The 23,287-nt window shown below is 46.0% G+C and overlaps 3 protein-coding genes across 6 annotated transcripts; 1 reads left to right on the top strand and 2 right to left on the bottom strand.

Moving 5' to 3' along the window:
• Window positions 1–775: 775 nt before the first annotated feature.
• Window positions 776–17,931, bottom strand: SUSD2 (sushi domain containing 2). The gene is made up of 15 exons (XM_031592382.2): window positions 17,686–17,931; window positions 15,837–16,038; window positions 14,370–14,521; window positions 13,703–13,867; window positions 13,302–13,476; window positions 12,033–12,234; window positions 11,037–11,122; window positions 10,205–10,473; window positions 9,741–9,884; window positions 9,170–9,325; window positions 8,020–8,268; window positions 7,285–7,557; window positions 6,714–6,896; window positions 2,626–2,716; window positions 776–1,041 (listed from the first exon to the last, which is right to left on the bottom strand). Exons 1-15 carry the CDS (start codon window positions 17,918–17,920, stop codon window positions 936–938), a joined length of 2,688 nt encoding a protein of 895 aa, XP_031448242.2. The 5' UTR covers window positions 17,921–17,931; the 3' UTR covers window positions 776–935.
• A 46-nt stretch (window positions 17,932–17,977) lies between these two features.
• LOC116228501 (somatomedin-B and thrombospondin type-1 domain-containing protein-like) lies at window positions 17,978–21,599 on the top strand. 4 transcript variants are annotated; one of them, XM_090152532.1, is made up of 6 exons: window positions 17,978–19,369; window positions 19,482–20,124; window positions 20,633–20,815; window positions 20,888–20,978; window positions 21,086–21,259; window positions 21,386–21,599. In XM_090152532.1, the coding sequence occupies exons 2-6, from the start codon at window positions 19,692–19,694 to the stop codon at window positions 21,573–21,575; spliced, it is 1,071 nt and encodes a 356-aa protein (XP_090008658.1). In that variant the 5' UTR covers window positions 17,978–19,369; window positions 19,482–19,691; the 3' UTR covers window positions 21,576–21,599. The 4 variants fall into 4 exon arrangements, with proteins under 4 accessions (XP_090008658.1, XP_090008657.1, XP_031448240.2 ...); XM_090152531.1 differs by having other exon boundaries at window positions 17,978–20,124; XM_031592380.2 differs by having other exon boundaries at window positions 17,984–20,124; window positions 21,417–21,599.
• A 135-nt stretch (window positions 21,600–21,734) lies between these two features.
• On the bottom strand, window positions 21,735–23,215 carry LOC116228504 (uncharacterized). The gene is made up of 2 exons (XM_031592381.2): window positions 22,423–23,215; window positions 21,735–22,244 (listed from the first exon to the last, which is right to left on the bottom strand). Exons 1-2 carry the CDS (start codon window positions 23,078–23,080, stop codon window positions 22,078–22,080), a joined length of 825 nt encoding a protein of 274 aa, XP_031448241.2. The 5' UTR covers window positions 23,081–23,215; the 3' UTR covers window positions 21,735–22,077.
• Between the last annotated feature and the right edge of the window lie 72 nt (window positions 23,216–23,287).

Here is a 23,287-nt window from a genome sequence, read left to right as displayed (position 1 = left end):
CACTGCTGTGTCCCATAAATGCTCACCAAGAGTCAATGAATGTCAGTGGGGGCCATTTCTTCCCCACGGAGAAATTCAGTTCCACACCTTTGCTTCTTATGCATTTTCATGTCAGATGTCATTTGTCAGATTGCCCCTCCGCTGCCATCTGTCACACAGCCACAGGACGGAATGGGAAGTTGTGGGAAGGTTGGAGCAGAACGGCCTGCAGCAGTGATTGAGCACCTGGTGGGAAGGCAGGGCCAACCCAGGGGAGCTCAGGTGCATGCAATGTACCTGAGTAATCAGAGTCTTAGCTTCACCCCTTCCCAGACCTCATTTAAGGGTTGGCAGTGGAGGTAAGGGGAGCTTGCTGGAGATCCCTGTGCACCTGAGGCCTTTTGAAGGTAAGCAGCTTCTTTCCTTTGGTTTTGTGGCTGTTGCATTTGAGTAACTTTTCACTTACTGTGGCTTAGGGCTTTGTTCTGCTGTTGTTGCTGTGCTTTCCACCACATTACAGAGGTTTGTCTTGCACTGCCAGTGTCGTGAAAGAGGAGGTGGTACTTTCAGAGCAGCCCTCCTGTCTAATATGGCTGCAAATGGCCCTAGAGAAGGTGTGTGTTTCTCTGATAAAGGTTAGTGTTTTAGGTTAGGATTATTTTCATTTTATTAACTTGCAAGTAAAAGATGAGAAGAAAAATGCAGAGAAACCACAAGCTCTTCTGGATTTTTGTCAAAACTTTGGTTCTGTTGTCTGAAACGTGTTTGATAGAAGAAACCAATACATGTCATATTCCTTCCTTATGATACACAGTAGGATGAGTTGGCTGTTATACAATCCCATGAAGCTTGTTAGCATTTCCCATGCGATTGAACAGTCATTGTATCGGAAGCAGAAATTAAATGATAGCACGCTATGTGAAACTGTTGTTTCTGTCTTTGTTACTGTGGACCATTTATTCCTCTTCTCCATGTTTCATCGAAAACTCATCTGGAAGTTCTGCTCTTCCTTGCTGAGATGTCACTGGATGCTTGGAAACAAGCTTCTGCTCGGCTCTGCGTCTTGTGAGGGGAAAGACAAAGTAAAAAAAAAAACTTAAAAAAAAAACAACAACTAGAGATGACTGTTAGAATGGTTACCATGATGTTACTGCATATTTTTTGTAGTACTGTGATATTTTCTCCCCTAAATCTCTGCTCACAGCATAATGTGATTGACTGAGAAACTCAGCTTACTTCTCTAGGCTGAAAACGTGGCTGGTGAAAACTTGAAAATAGAACCCCTACTTGGTTTTGTGTTCCTTTGCTAAAGGAGAAAGGAATTTTAAAACATAGCATTTGGTGATCAGGATTAGGATAGAAGGCTGTAATAATAGTGCTCTATATCAATCAGTTATGTATGTAGAACCTGGAACAGGTGAGATTTGGTCAGTATAGGAGGTGTCCTTTGTGTATGAGCAAAAAACCATCAGTTGCTAATCGTATCTCCCATCTGTTGAGTATCCATTATTTTTGTACAGAGAAGGGAGAAAAGAGATTTAGGTATGACTGTTCTCTATGAGCTATAGAAAATGATGCTTATGTGACTCAAAGGTGAGAGGCAAAACTTAGTAGTCACTGTGGCATGCTGATAGATGCAGTTAATGATTGAGCAGAGGATCAGCGGGCTGCATTTTCAGTGACAGACACAGGTGTCACAGTGTGTTCTGCTTCAAAGGACTCTGAAGACATGAATCTGTTGGAAGGTTATAGGGCCAAAAATGTTTTTGTCTTGTTAAACTGGTCAACAGAGTGAATGATGTGTGGACTTCTAAAGCAAACAGTTAAAATCTGGAGGAACTTACTAGCCACACGACATGTTGTAGAGATTTCTTTTACAGTACAATAGTTTATACAGTGAGTGTATCTGTTTGATAGGAATGTTCCAAGAATGGGCAGTGAAGTACTATACCTTGAATTCTCTTCACCTCTATGTCACAAGAAACATAAGCATTCTCAAGGCAACCATAGAAGTGGGAATACCTTCAAGGTTGTGTGGCAAATCACAGCACCATGCAATGCATTCCTTCAGAGATAGATTCAGTTTACCTGTTGGCATCACCCATCTTGAAGTAGAATACCTCTCACAGGCAGCCTTACCACTCAACAAATGCATTGTTTTGATGAAAAATCCCATTCTTTCTCTCTCTCTCAATCAACCAACCAATCATGTTTGCTTGCCCCGATAATAAACTTCCAACTTTGCATCATAGTTTTCTAGCAGGACTGAAGAACCATCAAGACACGATATTTGAAATATCAGATTATAGAATCATGAAGGTTGGAGAAGACCTCTAAGATCACCCAGTCCAACCATCCACCTACTGCCAATTCTGCCCAATAGCCATGTATCTAAATAGTACAGCCACCCTTTACTTAAACACCCCATGGACAGTGACCCCACCGTTCCCTGGCAGCCTGTGCCAGTGCCTGACTGCATTTCTGAGAGGATGTTCTTCCTAATATCCAGCCAGGATAAAAAAATATAGCAGCAGGAGAAGATCATGTTTGATTTCTTTGCCGCTGATGGAAATGGTTTAGAAGGTCACAGCACTTGCTATTTCTTTATCAGGTTCTTTCTTGTTTTTAGCTTGCTTGAATTCTTACCTGTCCTTTCTATATAGGAGAATTAGACGTGTCACAACAGCGAGACTCATGACTCCAAGTACACAGGCAAGAATAATTACTTGTTTGATGTCTGAAACAAAAAATGGCAAACAAGGAAACAGGAAGATGTTATTTGTCTTCGTATCAATTTGTTTGAACGTAATCATTACTGGATTTTAAATTGTATATATTGCTTTTCATTGTGGTTGGGGAACAAACTGGTTGTGGGTGAGCAAATAACCTCCCAGTTATGGCAGGTGGCTGTGAAAGCTGCTCTAACACAAGCAGAGGATGTGGTGTCTGGTGGCTAAAATGCAACTGACTTCATCAATCTGCAATATTTGTGTGACTACCGACCTCAATAAGTGATGGGTTTTCCATCCATTTCCCCAATCCAGTAGCTTTACAGTTTCTCTTCATTCAGTAATTCCTCTACAAAGCTCCAAAACTTCTGCCTGGCCCACGAACACCTCAGGCAGGTACCCCTTCTCTGTCAAGTGATGAGAGACCACCACTGGCCTGGATAGTTTGTCTTTGTGGTGATTTGTATCTAAAGTGAAATCTTTGTTTTCAGTTTTAAACCCCAAGCTATTTTTCATGATTTTTAGAATGTTTTGAAGCAGACCTCCTGGAAATAACAGCCAGATAGCAATTCCATCTTCATCTGAGAAAAGCACACAGAACTAATGGGATTTCTGTCAACATTTCACAAAAGGGTTGTATTTGCACACAGCCTGGAAAAGGAAAGCTAAAAATGAAAAAATTGAAAACAAAAGAGACAAAAAATTGCACTTAACACCACCAAATCGTTGTCTGTCACAAACAGGATAAATGTGTATATTGTGAAGGTGTTACAGATTTCAGTTACGTTTTACTCCTAATTTTACTATTCTCCTTTCTTCTTTTGCTGGATGGTTTCTTTTTCTCCCTCCATGAAAAATCCTATGAAGAGAGGTTGCTGAGGTACTGGCAAGCCTTGCAGTGGGATTGTAATTAGAAGCATAGCAGAAGTAATTATTAGCAGAGGATATCCATGGAAACCTTAATTCAAGGAAGCAAAACTCAAAAGTAAAAACATACAGGCCTGAAAGCATAATTTGTTTTTGAAATACAGAAATGGATTTTGTGCAGTAACTGTCCTATAGTTCTTTTGTTTCTGTCTCTCTCTTCCTATCCCATTTGAGTCCTCACGACTTCATTGTAACTTTTCTAGGTTTTTTGGGGAGAAGGGAGGAAAGCATATTGTAGTAACCAAATCAGGGGTTTTACAGTACAAACTTTGAATCCAGTGTGCCACAATGTGCAGCACTGCAGTGAACACAGCACTGAGAAGAGGCACCTTTGGAAACTGGCAGTAACAGGGGGCTGGGTCCTGTGTTCTTGATCAGCATGGAAGAGGTCATTATTTTAAAAAGTGCTTTAATAGTTCATGCTGGAAGTAAAAATCTGACCACAAATCACACGGTTAGGACAGTGGTCACCCATTCAGGCTCCCAGAAACTTGGAAGCACTGACCATTAATTTTTTCCAGTGTTTTCCTGGCATGAAGATGGCCCTCTGTTACAGAGCTTAATGAAATGGGTGCTGGCAAAAGAGCAGCATCTTTTTGTGTAAAGAGGAAAACAGTAAAGAAAACTAGCACGAGTAAAACAGTTTGTAACACAGTGAAAATGCTTTCTGTAACTGTGCTGAATCCAGAATTGGCACAAGGAAGTCAGTGCTGGATTTCAACTGTATTAGACTGGAGATTGAAATGTATTTAGTGAAAAGCAGGTGGATATCATGCCATAAAAATGCTAGAAGTTAAAATGTAAGCATGAGGAATTCTGGACTGTTTTGCCTGTCTTCTCCAGAGAGACTTGGACCTTCTTGGACTGTTAAGCAGTTGTGTATCCTCTGATATGAAAGAGGAAGGAGCAAGGCTAGAAACAAATGCATTACTGGGGCACAATGGTTAGGACAGCTTAGTGAAGGCCTTTACATGCAGTTTGGATTTTATGTTGTCTTGACTATGATATCCTGCTAGAATGGGCAGCACTGCTGTGCTCCAGCTTCCTGGGACTGACAAAATGATCATCTGGGCTCATTCTACAAATGAACTCCAACACCAAATATCACATAGTAAGAATGTCGTTGTTATAATCAGGTGGAAGAAATGTACTGAAAAACATTCATTTCATTGTTCATGGAATGGTTTAAGCAGGAAGGGACCCCCGAAGGCCATCTGTTCCCACTGCCTGCAGTGCACAGGGACACCCACAGCTCCAGCAGTGCTCACAGCCCTGTCCCCTGGTCATGGCTGTGTGCAGGGATGGGGCAGCACCACCTCTGGGCACCCTGTGCAGAGCCTCACTGCCCTCAGTGTGAACACTTCTTCCTTATATCCAACCTAAACTTCCCCTCTTTTTGTTAGAAACCATTTTCTCTTGTCTTATGCTTAGCCATAAGACTATGGCATGTCTCCATTGTTCTGTTTAACTCTTTCCTTCTGATCTTTTAGGGCTGGCTTTTTGCCCCCTAGTTCTATAAATGTAAGTGGTCCAGTTTCTTACTGAGACTGTCTGGCTCCTATCCAGTAAGTGTGCAGCTGACGGCAGCGATGGAAAAACCATCTTAGCTTTCAACTTGGCAAAGTATTCTGCCACTGTTCTGGCCTTACTTTGTAAAGATCTCAATCTTTGATAAATGATCTGTTATTACTGTGAATGATGAAATGTATGGACGAGAATCCACTGTTGATGTGTTGTGCACTTCCCAAGTTTTTGGAAGGTGCTCAAAATGGAGAAAATGGCAGGAATTGAGTACTTTCAGGAGCAATTAGCACAGAAAGTGTTTAGGAGTGCTGTATGGCCCTGCGTCACCCTGGAGCTTTGAAACATTGCCATCTTGAGGATGCTTGGAGAATTCACGGCAGAAAAATAAATGCCAGTTGAAATGGTTTGAACAAGGTAGGCAGTTTTCTGTGAATTATAGACGCAGCCTAGCAGCTGTTCAGTCTGAAAATTCCAGGTTAATTGATAAGGTTATAATAGTGACACAGCAGGGGTAATGATTTTTTGCTGCTTATCGTAAGTATTTTTCTACTGCTATGGAGCAATATCTTCTGTGCTGAGATATCACAGTCCTTCGAAAGCCTCTGCTCTCTTCATATCCAACAAGCATTGAAGAGGATGCTTGGCAAGAGACAAAGGTGCAGTGTCTGCCCACTGTTATCAGAGGCTGCTTATTGGAAGGGGCATCTGGAGGTTATCCTGTTTAACCACCTCACTTGAGCAGGGTCACCTAGAGCCAATTGGTCAGCACTTTATCCAGATAGCTTTTGGATATCTCCAATGATGGGGAGTCAACAGTCCCTTCTGGGCAACCTGTGCTCAGTCACCATCACAGCAAAAAAGCTTCCTGATGATCAGAGGGAGCCTCCCATGATTCTGTCTGTTCCCATTGCCTCTTGTCCTGGCACTGCCTGGTTCCACCCTCTTTACACCTTCCCTTCAAGTATTTGTAGACATTGATGGGGATCCCACCCAAGCCTTCTCTCATCCAAAGTGAGGAATTCCAGCTCTTTCTGCCTTTCCTTTTAGGAGAGAGACTTCCATCCCTCCATCTCTGTGGCCCTTTGCAGGACTCTGCAGTACATCTCTCGTACTGGGGAGCCCAGACCTGCCCCAGCACTACAGCTGTGGCCTCTGCAGTGCTGAGCAGAGGGAAATGATCAGCTCTCTCACACCATCTGGCAATACTTTGTCTAATGCAGTCCAGGATACCATTAGCATACTTAGTCTGAGTTTGAAAATTATTTTAGATTGTCTACTTGAGAAAAAGATCCTTTTGTTCAAACACAGAAAGAGGAGCATATAGCCTCAGGCCCTGGGAAGAGGCAGGTTCTCAGAATAAAGATAGAAAGAAACCAATACCCCTGTCTTATTCAGATTTAAATACCAGTATTTCTAGATGTGCAGGGATCTCGTGTCCAATGTCTTCCCGAAAAAGAGAGTTGCTTTTGTCAAGGGCCATATGCTGAGACTGCCCCATGATGATCATGGTGGTGATTTCTGGTGATGATTTGTTATGCTTAAAAGGAGACAGACCTGATCTTAAGATACAGTCGGGTGAGTCCCCAGACCAGGCTCCAGTTGATTGACAGATTCTTTCTTTTGATCCAGTGAGTTCATAGCCCTGGTTGCAGGTAAAATGGATGGCTGAGCCCAGTAGGTAGTTAGTTCCATCCTTCCTTCCATTGGTTGGGGAATCCAGCCAGCCACAAGAAATCACTAGTAAAAGAGAAATATCTAGTTATTTTGGACTAGTGAATCTCACAGTGGTTCAAATGGCATTTGTGTGACAGCTCAAAGAAAGACAAATTTCTAGGCTAACTGAAATGCTTTCAGATTTTTTTAAATGGCAAGGTAAAGTAATAGAAAATGAAGATGAGAATTCTACTATACAGTGCTGCAGTAGTAGAAGAAATGGTTAAAAAAAAAACTGTATTTTATATTGGTCTAATTATCCTACTTGTTCAGAGTTTTTTTTCTGGTACAAAAGATGACTTCTGATAAGTGTTTACGAATGCATGAACTTACTGTTGAGTATAGCCTCTTCAGATGGCCTTAACTATTTAGATGCTTGCAGCAAGGGAAGATTGATTTAATGCTGTCTCACCTGGCTCTAGACTTTCTACCAGCTGCTTGTGATTCTGATGAGACAGCCTTGTGAAATTTCCCACTTGAAGACTTCTTGTTGTCAGGACATCGAATCTGCAGAATGGGTCTGAGTCACAGAGTGAGACCATCTCATCCACCAAGGGATCAGCAGGGTCTTCATAAGGATAGAACACTGGCAGAAAGGAGGCATTGTGCTTTTCCCCATAAAAATAATCGTTCAGTAAGATCTCTGTGTCATAAGTAAAGAGAGAAGTTCCATTTTCAACAGCCCCTTGGGAGACAAAGTGAAAGAGATTGATTTGTAACATTGCCCACAGACCTACACAACCTTCTGCCAAGTACTTGTCTAGATAATCGTAGCCAGAGCTAGAAGAGATCTATGTTGTCCAACTTATGCGTCCTCCTTCCAGTTCAAGGTTGTTTCCCTTTTTGCATGCAGCATTTTAACTTTGCACTAAGTTTAATGTTTGATCAATTGGTTAAAAATAGAAATAAATGTACAGCTATGATTTCACAGTTGCTGGTAAAATTTGATAAGAACAGGTAGGATTTATCATGATTCTGTCTTTATCCACTTTGGTTAGACATGTTACCCATTTAACCAAGTGGGGAAGCATCTGTCTCTCACTCCAAATAGGCTGTTTAGCACAGACAATTTTCTGGTCTGTAGATCACAAACAGCTTTGAATTTATGAAGAAAATGTAGTAACAGACAACCAGAGGAGTCACTTACAGTTAGCTCCAAACTCAAACAACTGCTGGGGACTTGCATGAACCGACATGGTTGATTTATTCTTGAAGGTAAATTCATCCTCTGTGTTACCATTCATCACCCCAAAGAGACCCTGTGTGTGATTCATAAACTTCTCTGGGAGCAGAACTGTCAGGGTCAGAAATCCTCCACTTCCCCTTATCTCCACTCCAGACCCAGAAGAGAACATCACTGTAACTTTCTGATCAGCCGTAGAATGAAGAAAGAGACCTAAAATGGTGAGAGAATGAGGACAAAATAGCTAATGACACAAAGCAAATGGATGAGGAGTAAGGACTAATTCTCTTCTTCAGTAAGGAGGAGTAATCCTCTTCATCCTCCTTGGGATGAGAAGGGAAGTCATTGCTCTACAGGACACTGAAAAATTACATGGATGAAGCAGGCATTGAAGTCAAGCATCTCAGTACTATTTCCAGAATTTTCCTCTCTTCATATTTCTCTCTGCATCCCCAGAAGTTCAGGATGTGCACCAAGTGTTGGTAAAGGCTGTCACTTGCTCTTTCTGAGCAGAGGGGATGCCTGGCTTCTACAAATCTAATGACTCTGCTTCTTCCTGGCGGTGTTGGTATTACTGCTATGCTAACTGCCAGCAATACTGAAAGGCATCAAAGTAATGGGATGTGATGCTCTGACCTGGCCTGTATCTCCCTGCTCCATCTCTCCATGGGGGCACAGCCACAGTGTGTGCCTCTGTAGCTGTTTGGAAGGAGATTAGTGGCCCATAACTCTGGTGTTTATATTCCTGTCCATGGAGTAGCTTTAATCAGTCTTGAAGGCAAGAGGAATTTGTTCTCTGTATAAAGACATGGCCAGCAAGGCAGATTGGATGGAGAGCACATTCTTTTCCATGCTTCCCATGTCTTTCACCAAGGTCCATGCCATCTGTTTTCTGTCTCAATCTGGCAACAACTGAAAAATGCGGATAATAAGATCTAAATATCTGGGATATCGTCTGTCCTTTGTTTCACTCCACATTTAATTTTTGCAGTGACCTGTAACCTCAAAAGTGCACTGAAAATAGGATGAAAATGTAGGCACAAAGACTCTTTTTTTAGCTATAGAGGATTCCGTAGAAATAGAAGAGCTTTCAAGGCTGATATCTGTAACTAACCTTCCAGGTCCATCCAACTTTGCTCAGAGAAGTTGACCACCTTCTGATTCAACAAGACTTCCAAATTCAGATCTGCTGAGTAGCGTACTTCGATCACATCAGAGTTGTTCTCCTGCATGGCCACTGCAGACAGGCCTGTCACCTGAGCCTGAGTTCCTTCAGAAGGAAAGACACAAAAAAACCCCAACTCCTCCAGATACCTTGCATCAAATAAACTCAATTTGGAAGGTGGTCGTGATACAGGCAACAGAACAGCAACAACAAACAAAACAGGAAGCATATAGCATCCAGATATATAAAGTGTGTGTATGTGCTAAAGTAGCAGAATGCCAGAACACATACAAGTTCTTTGAGAAAAGGAATTATGTTTCTGCTGATAACAACATCAATTTGAAGTGTTCATCAGTCTGCGAATGGGAGAACAGCCCACGGAGACATTAGCCATAGGTTGGGAACCAGGCAAGGAGAGGGGGAAAAGACTAGAGAAGATGGGGTAAGTACTGTAAACAGTGAATCAAGCAACCTCAGAAGCTGTTATTTATCATCACTGCTTTCTCTCTTACCAACTTACCATTGGGAAAGTGTGCCTGCTGGGTCCTCCCTTGCACCCTTAAGGATGTGAGATCAGATTCTACCAATGTGTATTCCCCTTGTCCTTTGAAAGTGAAGTTCAGACCATCAAATGTGAGGAAGTGAGGATCCCCAAAGGCAGATGCTTTTTCAGAAAGAAAAAAGAGAAATAAGAACAAGAAAAGCCCACAGTCCATTAGGAAGCCACAAGCACTAACTACTACTAAATCTCAGCTATTTAGATTCCAGGAGTTAATATGCTACTTAAGCCAAAAATTTTGTAGGGCAGTTAAAGAACACATTTTGCCACTGACAGATGAATTGAAACCACCTGCTATGGAAATTTTCTGCAGGATACTGTGCTCTCAGCATTGTCAACTGGCATTAATACATACACACACACGTGTTCTAAATGTCAAGTGTATGAAAAGGCTGTACTCTGTAATGCAATGCTGAAGCTCTTACCAGCTCGGGGTGGGTGATATGTCCTGCAGTCACTAGAGGGGCGGTTTTTCATATAGAAGTGACAATTAGCAGACCACAGGCAACAGTAATAGAAGCTGATAACGTCATAAAGCCAATGGGAAAAGGCAGGTATCCGGGGAGGCTTCAGGAAAGGTGGTGCTCCCCAGTCGTGGCCTCTGTCAGGTGTGCTGCCTCCTGTGGAGTCTTGCGTGAGGATCTGGGTCCCTGTGGAGTCATAGCAGCACTGCTGTCCTGCTCCATACTGGGGGCTGGTTGAGAAATGTAGGGAGAGGAAAGTCATCGTTCAGTTCTGGGAAGTCCGTTTGTGTTTAGTGGTTGCCTTCTTATGGATGTGAATAGATGCTTTGGTTACCAAGCTCCATGACATCCACAAAAGATGAGTGTCAGTAAATATTTTTGTTTCTGCTCTTATGAAATAGATCAGAGCAGGGATTGGGTAGGAGGGGGCTTTAACCAAGGCTCTGCAGGTCTTATGGCCACACACACAGCACTACTGATGTTATTCTGATAGAACAAGTGCAACCAACAACCCTTACAAAAAAGGCTTAGTTAAGTCTTATCAAACTGCTTTTAGATATTACTCCTTGTTTATGCATCGTGAAGTCCAGCACGGTGCAATTAATTGTCCAGTAAGACTAAAGCATTACCTTCACCTCAGCGATGAGGAGTAATAAGAGAGCAAGAGAGAAACAGCCATTGCCTTAAACCTGATTGCTGAGCCTCCAGAGGACTTTCTGACTTCTGTGATGCTATGATCTCTGAGGTGAAACACGTCATTAAAAAAATTGTGGCTTCAAAAATTGTTCTTTACCTGGCTTGAATGGCCCTTACACAGTGCACAGCGCCGGGGTGGTAAGTACACACACTTCCCTTTTCAATGTCACAGCCATAATCTGTCTGAAAAAGATCAGTGCTCATGCTTAAGGGAGTTTCCATTTTGTCCTTCCTGTTTTCATGTTCTCTCCCAACCATTTGCCTCTAAGGTCCATGTATAAGCTAAACAAAGTGGTTGTGGCTGTGGGTTTGGTATCATAGAATGACAGGAAGAAAAGCAAATGTAGGACTGACGTGATGGTATCAGCATGTTAGTCTGACCTCAGCTTTTTGCAGTCTGGTAGAACGGAATTTGAAGAACAGATGGAGCTAAATGGAGAACTCAGCTGTAAGTGTAACAGGCACAGAGTGTGGCATACTGACCATCTTTATTCTCAGACAATAGGTTTCACACTGCCATCATTTATGTCGTACATAGGTGAGGAAGTTACTCCATCTGGTCTTCAGGTCAGTGCTGTCTGAAAGTGTAAATGACATGGCAACTGATTTCTTAGCTTTTGATAGTTCTTTGTTACCAGTCAAGTGGGAGGAAGAATGAAGAAGATAGGAAATAATGTTTTATGGCTGTGGATTTGCACTGCAAAATATAAGCTAGAAAGGTTTGCAGTGAGTTATGGTGTATTAGGCAGAGAGGAAACAGTGACCTGCTATTCCACCTGGACTGCCACAAATCCATGGGGCCGGGTGGGATCCACCTGAGGGTGCTGAGGGAGCTGGTGGAGGTGATTGCTAAGCTGCTTTCTACCATCTGTCAGCAGCTCTGGACAATTGGGGAGATCTTAGGCAACTGGAGACTTGCTATGTGACACCCATCTACAAGAAGGGTTGGAAGGAGGAACTATTTGGCCTGTTAGCCTGACCTTGGTATCAGGGAAGGTTACAGAGCAGAGAACAAGGCTGCAGGGAAGAGTTGACAGTACCTCAGCTTCTACTTGGAACTGTACAAGGCCACAGTGATAGATTAACAACTTACGTGGAACCTGCCAGTATCAGCTCTTGCCTGTGCCAAGGTGCAAGGGCAATCTATAATTTCCTCCATGAAGTTTGGAAGTTGCTCTTCCTTCCTGTCCCACTCTATACATTTTGCAGTTGCCCATGCAGCTGGCTCATTTCTGAAGTCTTCCCCAAGGTGCCAAGCCAATGCATGCGCTGGGCTCCAGATGGATGGAATGTTGCTGAAGGAATTAAAAAAAAAAAAAAGCCAAAAAACAGATTTAATAGCTGAAAAGCAAAGTTTTGGCATCAATAATTATGAAGTATTTTACGCCTTGCAAGTTGTTTTTTGATTATGTAGGCCACTTGGAGTCACAGAATCATAGAATGGCTTGGGTTGGAAAATCAATATTTTCCTAATTTAAGGGTGAGATGACAGCATGCAGCAGGGATGCTATAACCAGGGATACGTTTTAGCATTTCTGATCCTGGTTTACATAGACTTTTGAGACAAATTTTCTGTTCATGCATTTTTACATCATAGATCCTTTAGGCCAGAATGGAGGAAGTCTGGACTCTCTAACAAAATCTAATTCTGTGCTCCAGTATTATCATGTCCAATAGCAACAGATGTCCTAGTTCAGGAGTGTATTGGGTTTGGTTGGGATGGAGTTTTCTTCACAGTAGTCTGAACAGAGCTATGTTTTAAATTTGTGCCTTGTGACTAAATAGTGCTGGCAGCACACTTGAGTTTTGGCTCTATGGCTTGTGCTGGAAGAGTGCTTGCACTACATCATGGTATTCTCTTTTTCTCACTCTGCCCCCCAGGGAACAGGATAGAGATTGGCAAGATGCTGAGAGAGGGAGAGAGGCAGGGACCCCAACAGACCAAAGGGATAATCAGTGTTATAAAATATATAGCAATAAAATTGTGGTAAAGTTAAATAAATAAAACTGCAACAACAAGCCAACACCGAGCCTCAGAGAAACTACTCTCAGTAGAAGGAAGATAAAGAAAACATGTCTAAAATGAGCAGTGAGTGCTGGTATCCCCTATGAGACATCCTAACTACTGTATTGGTGATTAAGTTTTACGTTGTGATGACTACTGTAGGTAATTGAATGATCACATACTTATTTTTAGATGGGGTCTATGCTTGAAAGGTAGACGTTATAGTTTTTGAAGTGGATTTGCTAGATTTTTTTGTATGAGAAACAGAGCCCAAGTCCTGGTTTTAAGTGTCAAAGAAGAAGGCAATTTTAGTAATAATAGGGTACCTATGATAAATGAATGTTGTCATGTACTTGCCTTTGCCCATCAGAATAGGTGCTGGGGGTAATTCTCAAAATTCCAAAGTCCCAAGTATTGTACTTTGCTTCAGCAGGTACAGGAATGAAAGAAAATGTCCCTGTATTGGGAACTTCTCTTGCCAAAGTATAAAGATATTTCCATTCAGCAAGCCAGTTTTCTGAGTAACTGTCACCTGTCATATAGAGGAAGAAAATCCATTTAGATGCTGTGAAAGAAGAGTTAACTAACAACACAACTGAAATTAGATGCCTCCACCCATGTGGAACTGAAGAGCAAAGCTGCCATTACAAGCATGACTTCTCTGTACTTGCAAATCTCTTCCTGTAGCTTCGGTGAAAGTGAATGCATGATATATAGAGCTCTGTGCATCATGTACAGGTAGGAGAAGGGCACTTTACCTGTTTCCTGGTACCCCCAGACTTCTATGTTGATATGGGGTGCTGCAAGTGCTTGGTGTGTCCAGGTCAGAGTTAAGTTTCCATCCGTGCCAGGAGTGCCATAGTATTGCCATTTCGTCTCATTGACCAACGTGCATTCTTCAACCAAAACCTTGCTGTGATGTACTGCATTACAGAACACAAGAAAAACCTAAAATGTCAAATTTAGCGATAAAATAATAATTAATGACATTTTTGTCTTGCATAGCTATGAGAAGTTGCAATTATAGATTTAGCAGTATTTCCTCCATGTGTGTTTTCTAACAGGATGCATGATAGAGGAAGAGTAAATTGGAGATGAGAGAATACAACCCCTAGTAATGCATGTGGTCCTGGGGGTACAACAGCAAGGTGCAGATCTTTTCCAATATAAATATCTACCAAAAAGGAAACTCTTCTGGTCAGCCTCAAGAATTTTTGTGACTTAATGCTGCTGCTGCTGAATAACAGCAGAACTCATCCACAGTAAAACTTCATCTCTCAAAATAGGAATTACCATGAAGGGATCAAGAATGACTTTTTTGAGGCCAAATAGCCCATTAAGAAAGTGGGAAAGGCTTATATCATCTTGTTTTTGTGAAGCAAGAATACAGAAAGAAGGGTGATATCACAGATTGAAGTAAGTAACCTGATAACCAAGTTCCAGAGTATGGAAATGTCAGCCCGCCATCTGTAGAAACTTCAAAGGGGATGAAACCAGTTTCATACAGCAACGGGGAGAGGCAGTGGGCTTTTCCATCCTTATCAACATAGCCACTGGTTATGACTTGCTGCTTGAATCTGTTGATATTGAAAACATTTCTCAGAGCCATTGTTGAGAGCAGAAAAATCGTGAATGTCTCAGTCTATGTAAGGTATTTTAAAGTGCAGGTCATTCCAAGTCCCATGGCTGTTTTGCTTGTATCAGTGAAAACTAGAAAAATTCACGTGTACTTTGTTCTTATCACTGCAGTGAGGATTCTGCTGTGCACTGCACAAATACACAGCAAGTTGCAAGCCTTAGATTTACAATTTAATTATGGGAGGAACAAGATAAATTAGTAACAAACTCAGAGCTCATTGCTTGTAAATTAACCATCTGCTTCCAAATAGGGCTCCTGCCTGGCATCCTTTCTATAAGCCTATCCATGACTCTTCAGGATTGATGTATGGGAACTGCAGAGCTATTCCAAGTAGTGCTGCAAGTTTGGAGCCTGCCAAAAAGTAGTTTCTTTGCTCATCTAAACTGAAACTTGTGTTAGCTATGATAAAGCAACAGTTCACTTAATTCAAAGTGCAAAGTTGTTGAAAAACTAAAATCTTCTCAAATGCTGCTATGCAGATTGGAGGGACACTAAAATCTGACTCAGAAGCTTCTGTAGAAAAAAAAGTAAGGACATCAGGGCTATTGAAGTGTGGTGTACCATATGTGTAGCATGTGTGGTACGTACTTAAGTATGTCACAGGCTGACATTGAGGACCAAGGATTTGTCTTGCAGGAAGAAAGATAAGGTGTCTAATCACTTCTCTTTCTTGTTGTTCAGTTTAATAAATCAATATTGTTTTTTCTCAAAATAGAATGTTAAAAAAAAATATTCAAATCATAGTATCATAAACTGGCTGAGGTTGGAGGGGCCTTAAAACCCACCCAGCCCCACAGCTGCTGTGTGTCCACCCATGGCCTCGGGCACCTCCAGGGATGGGCACCACAGCTCTGGGCAGCACTGCCAGGGCCTCACTGCCCTCTGAGTGAGGAATTGCTTCCTCACATCCAACCCCAATCTCCCCTCTATTAGTTTAAAGCCATTCTGCCTTGTTCTAGGAACAAAAAGTTCAGAACGGAAACTTTTTTAAAAGCCACTGTAGTGATATTGTAAGGGAACAACTTAACAGAGGAATATTTGTGTCACGCAGTAACTCGACCTACAGAAAGTCATACTGCCTAGAAATGTAGACATATCTTTGAGGGTAAGGGTTAGCAGAAACTTTGCAAGGATTCTGGTAAGTTTTCACTCCTGTATTGACAAGTCTTGATTTGAGGCAATTGCCTACTGTTAGAAAGCGAGATTAGAAAGGGTATCTCCCTTTGGCAGAGGAACATAAAGTCATGGCTCACCTGCACATTAACACAGAAGTATTAAAAGCTGTATTTTCTATCAAAAAATCTTTGCCTCCCATCAGAGATCCTGAGTATGGAGAAATCTGAAGACAAAATTCATTATAATCAGGACAGCAAGTTCCCAAGGATTGGCAAATCTCCTGGCATGAACAGGTACCAAGCAGCTTCCCACACTGGCTTGAGCAAGAGTCTTGAGCTCCTGGTTAAAGAACAAATCAAAGACGAAAAACAAACAACACGTTGTCAGGAATGTCATTGAGCTCTTCTCTGAAGCAGCAATACGACATCTAAAGAACTGCCATAAATAAATGAGGTAGGCTGTTTATGTCAGATGAAGGCTACAATCACCTGTTCATTAACATTACTCCGTTCTGTTTAGAAAAATTCACTTTATATATAATTTCAACAATTCTATGGGTATTTTTATGTGTAATGAAAAGATAGATCTCAAGAGCAGCCTGCCCCCCATCACCTGGGTAGTGTCACTAGTAATAGTTATTTCTAGGAGCATCATAGAATCATCACAGAGCATCATAGAATAGTTTGAGTAGGAGGGGATTCCCAAAGGCCATCTGTTCCCACTGCCTGCAGTGCACAGGGACACCCACAGCTCCAGCAGTGCTCACAGCCCCGTCCCCTGGCCATGGCCGTGTGCAGGGATGGGGCAGCACCACCTCTGGGCACCCTGTGCAGTGCCTCACTGCCCTCGGTGACAAAACTTCTTCCTTATCAGCGATAACAGGAATCAATGATAACAGGCTAGTGCTCTTGGAATGAATGAGAAACTGACACTAGTGACAAAGTGTGATCCAAGATGAGATTATGGAAAGTTGAGATTTCTTCCTGCTGTGCATTTGATTTGAATTTAATGTCAACAACATAGCTGTTAATATAACTAGGTAGGTGGACAGATCACCAGGCCTTGGCTGAGAGTTACCTGAGTAGACCGTGAGTTATTATTGGACATGATATGAAAAACTGCTGAATACAACAAAGTAGTAAAAAGTTGACAGAGGAATGGCTGGATTTGGGAGTGAAGAGGGATTTGAGTGGGACGGACAAGCTGCACTGATAATTTGGAATACAGTGGAGTGGAATCTTTTGATAGCTGAATCTTGTGAGAATAACACTGTGTTAACTATGCCAATAATACCATGTAAAGTTGACCTCACTAAATATCTGAAATTCTAAATTTGGCCATGAATGTAGCAAAACTGGGACCAGTGATAAACATATAATTAGGGGAGGGTAACTAACACAGTTACAGACTGTGTAAGACTGTGTGGCTTGCTGAGCTAACATTGTGAGTATAGTATCTGTATTTGCCTCTTTGGAGCAGGGGTTTATCCTTGTGCTGGTAGGATCCACAACAGCAGTAACCACATATGTGGGACTGAGGCAGGAGGAATTTCCTGCATGTGGAAGTACAGGATTGCTGGCAGTAGCAGATTAGGGAGGAGAAATCGACTGCATTCCAAAATTCTACAGATTGACATACTTCCCAAAGGTCATCGACAACGTGTGAATGAGACCATGAGAGGAAGAAAGAATCATGGTCATAGCTTCAGGTATGACATTTTCTGTCAGAAGGAGAAGAAAATGTCACGGGGTTTTCTTTTGTGTACTGGGAGAGGAGAGAGGGTGAAGGTGACAGAGGGCTATTTGTTTTTTGTAGGGTGGAGAGAGCAAGAGAATGAAAAGGTAGTAAAGTACCACTATTTCTGTCTCTCTTTGCTGGCCTCTATCCTTCATCCTGAGATAATATGTGGATGTGGCTCCTGAATTCTCTCCTAGAACACCTGATCGTGTTGGAAGTAAAGCAGAAAAACATCTGAAAGGCACTCACCTGTATTCCAAAGGGCAGCGAGGGAGAAGAGAATGAATAAAGAAACACCTGCACCGACAGATTTCATGTTTTGTTCAGGTGATTGAGGACAGCTGATTGTGACAGCCTTTGTGCCAGAAGAAGAGCCTTTTATAGAAACACGTGTCCAGAAACGATAGGGATTCTCACTGTTCAAAGGTTTGTTGTAAACTATTGAAGCAAAACCAAGTGAAGGAATGCTCTTTTCAGAGGTCATTTCTCATTCAGGAAATGATGAAGGGAGCTGGGGAGGCAGTCATTATAATTCCTATACGTTATTTTGTTTCTTTTTTTTTTTTTTTTTCAAAAATTGGAGGAAATATGTGCTTATTTTCCGAGCCCTTCTGCTCCAAAGTTCAGGAGCGTGGAGTCCATGGCACAGGGCATTATGTTTTAATTTTACTGGAGGCACTGGAAATGGTTATCCGTAAGAAAAATCATAAAGAATAGATGCTGACAGTACAGATTTGCTCAGAAGAAAGCGTGACATGGGGAAAGCATGTTTGCTGCCCACTGTGTGCCAGCAGAACGTCATGTATGAGAGAGAGGAAAAAGATACTGGAAGAAGCAGTTTGTGCTGCTTGAAGGCTCGGGAGCAGTTCTTTCACAGACTTTGCAAGGATGTTCATCGGGAATAATGGAGGCCTGCTGTTCAACACCAGAAGGGCAGTGGTAGGGTCAAGGTAGCCAAGCAGTGCCATCGTTCCTATTGAAACATGCAGTTTTGTTGGCACGAGAATTGCAGCTGTGGTGTAGGAGTGCTTTTCATAGTCACAACCCTCCAGGCCTTCATGAGGAAGATGGGAGCTGGGACAGCACGTGTTTATGATCAAAATTTAAGATGAGTCTTGACATATCTACTGAAAAATGGCACAGGTTGGACCTCAGAGCAGAACAAAGCCTACAGGCTGGAGCATTCACAGGGATGCAAGCGCAATTAACACTTCTCTGGCTGATGACAGTGTGAGTTTGAGACAGCAGCGATCCTAATTCATGCCCGGATCTTCACTGTGAGTACGCTGCGCCTTGCCGAGCAGCAGCAGCCTTCAGCCGAGGGAAGTGATGGAAGCGGACCGCACAGCCCCGCACCGCCTGAACCACAGAACGCCTCCTGCAGGAGCCCCACGGCTCTCGCGCCGCCCCCTGCTGGTGGAAGGCGGTACTGCATGCGCCGGAGCGGATGTCCGTACGCGTGCGTAGCAGCGCCTGGAGGACTTAGTACCATAGTGCTTGGCGGACTGTCGGTGCAGAGCGGTAACAGAAGGGAGAGGCTTCTTCCGCATCTGGGAGCGCATGTGTATTGCTGCCTGGAAGACTTATCCCTATAGATAGATTTATGGCAGAGCAAAAACCTGGAAGTAGTGATTTTCCTTCCGTCTGGCAGCACTGCTTCTAAGTGCTCTTGGTCAGCAACGGGAAAAGAGAGTTATGGTCAGTGCTCCCCATCAGAAACGCTGCCCTGAGCAGCACTGGAGGATCACAGAATCATAGAATGGTTGGGGTCGGAAAGGATCCCCGAAGGCCGTCTGTTCCCACTGCCTGCAGTGCACAGAGACACCCACAGCTCCAGCAGTGCTCGCAGCCCCGTCCCCGGCCATGGCTGTCTACAAGAATGGAGCACCACCACCTCTCTGGGCACCCTGTGCAGTGCCTCACCGCTCTCACTGTAAACAACTTCCTTATACCCAACCTAAATCTCCCCTCTTTTAGTTTGAAACCATCTCTCCTTGACCTATCACACAGATCTTGCTAACAAATCTGTCCCTTCTTTCTTACAGCCCCTTTAGATACTGAAGGGCCGCTCACAGCTCTCCCTGCAGCCTTCTCTCCAGGCTGCACAGCTTCACAGCCCTTCTCTCAGCCTCTCCTGGTACAGGAGGTGTTCCATCCCTTCGGTCAGTTTTGTGACCCTCGTCTGGACACACTCCAACAAGGTGCTATGGACCTGTGCTTCCTCCCAAGGGCACAAGAAGGGATGTGGTGCAGTAATGCCCTACTGGGAGCCGCAGCATCAGCTAGAAGGGCTTCTCCAGCTCCTCGCACTTTGCTCCCTCTCTGTTGGTCACTCAGCTCAGCTCAGCAAGGTGGTTGGGATGGGGATGTGTGTACAGCCAGGCGCCGGGGCACTGGAGCAGAACGAAAGGCGCTTGATCCCCACGTCCAGGCAAGGGGCGGTGCGGTGCAGCCCGGCCCCTCGGGGGACAGCCGGGCACTGCGGCAGCATGCAGGGGCTGCTGCTGTGCGGGGGGTGGCTGCTGGCCGCTGGCTACGTGCTGGGTGGCTGCCGGCACCGCTGCTGCCCAGGCAGGAACAACGCCTGCTGGGCCACCGGTGCACGCCGCACTCGCTGCTATTGCGATTCGTACTGTGAGAGGACGGGTGACTGCTGCCAGGACTACCAGGCTGCGTGCCGCCGTGCCGGTGAGCCGTGGGGCAGGGTGAGGGTGGTGGGGCCGTTCGTGCCGGTGGGGTTTTGCTGTTCCCGTCAGCGGTCCCTCTGAGAGGTGATGAGCTGTGCCTGGGGCTGTAGGTGGGCATGGGCTCAAACCATCCCAGTTTTCTGTTTTTTTCTCTGTTCGGTGAGGGATCCCGCAGCGTGTTGTGCAGTTGGACGTGGCAGCAGCAGCAGTGCTGTCACTGTGAGCTCCAGGGCTGATTTTTGGGACATGGGTACCAAGGGCTGAGCCACACGCCTACCACTGTTGCTGAGGGTCAGGGGCTGTGCTGGACAACGGCACTGTCAGCGCTCCATAATCTCCACAGAGATTAGCGAGGTCCCAGCTCAGCTCGATGCAGAGCCTGACAATAAAAGCACACTGTGCTGTGGGGCTGAGCCCCGGGTTCCCCCTTCTCCCTACTGTGCACAGATTCTCCCCTGCTCATGTTCCTTTTTCTTCTACACCATTGAATCTCTTCTCTCTGTTCTCAGCAGTGGGCTGTGCAGTGGGGCCATGGGGGCCCTGGAGCAGCTGCAGCTCCCCATGCGGGGTGGGCAGCAAAGACCGCAGCCGCCAGGTCACCGTGCCCCCCCGGCACGGCGGGGAGCCCTGCCCCGACCTCAAGCAGCGCCGTGGGTGCCTGGGGGATGACCCGGCCTGTGGGGCTGCCAAAGGTAATGCAGGACCCCTTCCTAGCCCTGCATTGTAGTGGCTGTCACCACCTCACCATTGCTGCTCTGTGCCAGGGGTGGCCAAACTGCTCCCCGATTCCTTCAGCCCAGACATCAGGGATCCCTGGCGCAGAACTGGGATGCAGCAGTCGGAGGAGTCATCCAGGTAGGTATGCGGTCGTGACCCCATTCCTATTCCCACCCCGTGCAGAACCCCTGTAAGCTCTACAAAGCAAACACTTTACCTCCAACCATTATTTTTCCCCAAACCAGCTCCCACCTCCCCATCTCCTGCAGCTTTTTCCGCCTGACTCAGGTGGCAGCTGCCTGTCGTGGGCAGCCCTGGAGCCGCCGGCTACAGCGGGACAAACAGGTGTGCGTTGAGTGCTGGGGGGACAAAGCCCATGGACATCCCCAGTGTGATGGATATGGGGTGCAAGGAGCCAGGTAGGCAATTTTTTTGGGGGGAGGAATGTCCTTTGGGAAATGCCATGTGCCCTAAGGGCACTCCTGAGGGGCATTCCATCTTCCTCCCCATTAAAACTGATAACTTAGCATCTATATTTTTTACAGCAGGACAACATTTGCTGGGTTTTCCTTACAGGACGTTTTGGGTGGCCACCTCCATAGCAGGGTGCCAGGGCTCGTGGGTGCGGGAGGCTCTGCAGAAGAGCTGCACCTGTCCCCCCCCAGCATTCATCTTTGTGTAGGTGAGCAGAGCCCAACTCCTTTAAGGGCATCTCGGCTGCTTGGTGTGGTGTGAGGAGCGCAATTAAAGCTGGCACGGAAAGCAAGGCATGGCTGTGGCAATGCTGTTCAGGGCTGAGTGCACTCAGGTTGGGTATTAAGAAAAATTCTTCTCTGAAAGAGCAGCAAAGCATTGGAACAGGCAGGGAAGTGGTGGTGTCACCATCCATGGAGGTGTGACGCTTTGGGATGGTTTATTGGGCATGGTAGCAATGGGTCAATGGTTGGATTCAATGATAACAGAGGTCTTCTCCAACCTTAACCATTTTATCATCATATGGCACCAACATCACTGTCCCCAGTGCCTGCTTGTCCCCCCCCAGCCACCCTCTGGTGGCTTCAGCTGGGACCCCCACCTCGGCCATACAGCACCATGCCCACATCCCACATTGCTCACTTTATTCAGCCCCATGCACCACAGCGCCCAGCAGTCCCTGTGTGAGCACTCGGCGAGCCCCAAAATGTTCAATATCCCCAGGAGGAGCAGCACGGGGCTCCTGGCATCACCCCGCAGCCGCTCACGTGCCCAACTCCCTGCGCAGCTTCAGGATTTCCAGGAGGAGCTTCTCTTTTTCCAGCACGATCTTCTCCTTCTGCAGTTGCAGGGTCTCCTTCTGCAGCTCCAGGATCTCGGTGTGCAGCCGCCTCTGCTTTTCTGACAGCTCCTCAGAGGTCGCTGTGCCACCTGCACGGAGCGAGGGAAGGTGTTAAGGCTGGGAGGGGAGTGGGAATGGGGTTCTGGTGAGGGCAAAAGAGAGATATCACCAAACTGCTGCAGCATCGCTGCCCGGAGTGGATGCAGAACCTCACTCCGGTGTTGGGAATGGGATCGGGAGTCCCAGCACGGATTGGGGGCTGCTCACCGTTGTCGTGCGGGGGTTCCGGGGGCCCGGGGCTGCCCGTCCCCAGCGATGCGGGACTCGCCATGGCCTCGAGGCACGGCCACGCCAGCGCGGGGCTCGGCGGGCACTTGACGCGGGGCGGCTCGGGGTTGCCAGGCGGAGGTCCGGGGGCTGCGCCCTGCGGCTGGGCGGCCCGGGGGGCGGCCGGTCCTGGGGTGGGCTGCAGCCTGCTCTCCGCGCCGGGCAGCGGCCGCTCCTCGGGGCCGGGGAAGCGGTCCGGAGCGGGGCCGTGCGGCAGCAGCTCGGGGGCGGCCGCGGGCAGCCCGAAGGACGGGGCGGGCGGAGGGCCGGGCTTGTTGAAGAGGGCGAAGATGTGATGGAAGAGCCGCTCCTGGGGCCGTTGGCGGAGCAGCGGGTGCTTATCGGCGGCCAGCTCCCGGCGCGCGTCCAGCACCATGTTATGCCACTTCTTGCGGATCTCCTCGGCCGTCCGCCGCACCACCGGGCTCAGCGCGTTGACGGCGGCCGCGATCTCCTCCCACGCGCGTTGCCGGTCCTGCGTGTTGCGGTAGCGGCCGCTCTTGGGGATGAGGATGTCCTTGCGGAGGCTGAACTCCTCCAGGATGAGGAATTTCTCCTCGTCCGAGAACTTGATGCGCTTGGGCTTGGCCGCGCTCATACCGCCCTGTGGCGGGGACGGGGGCTCAGGGATCCCCCCGCCCAGTGCTCCCGAGCTCTCCGCCGCCCCCGGCTCTCACCTTCCACCGGGCCGGGCCGCCGCGGGAAGCGGATGTGCCGCGTCCTGTTCCGCGCCGGGGCGGGGCCGGTACCGGGGCGGAGCAGCGGGAGCCCCGCGGAGGCCGGACGGACGTGCTGAGCCCGCAAT

Source organism: Phasianus colchicus, chromosome 18 (assembly GCF_987193195.1).
Source record: "Phasianus colchicus chromosome 18, bPhaCol1.hap1.1, whole genome shotgun sequence".
In the NCBI taxonomy this organism is placed as follows: Eukaryota; Metazoa; Chordata; class Aves; order Galliformes; family Phasianidae; genus Phasianus; species Phasianus colchicus.
This window is presented reverse-complemented; position numbering and strand designations above follow the sequence as displayed.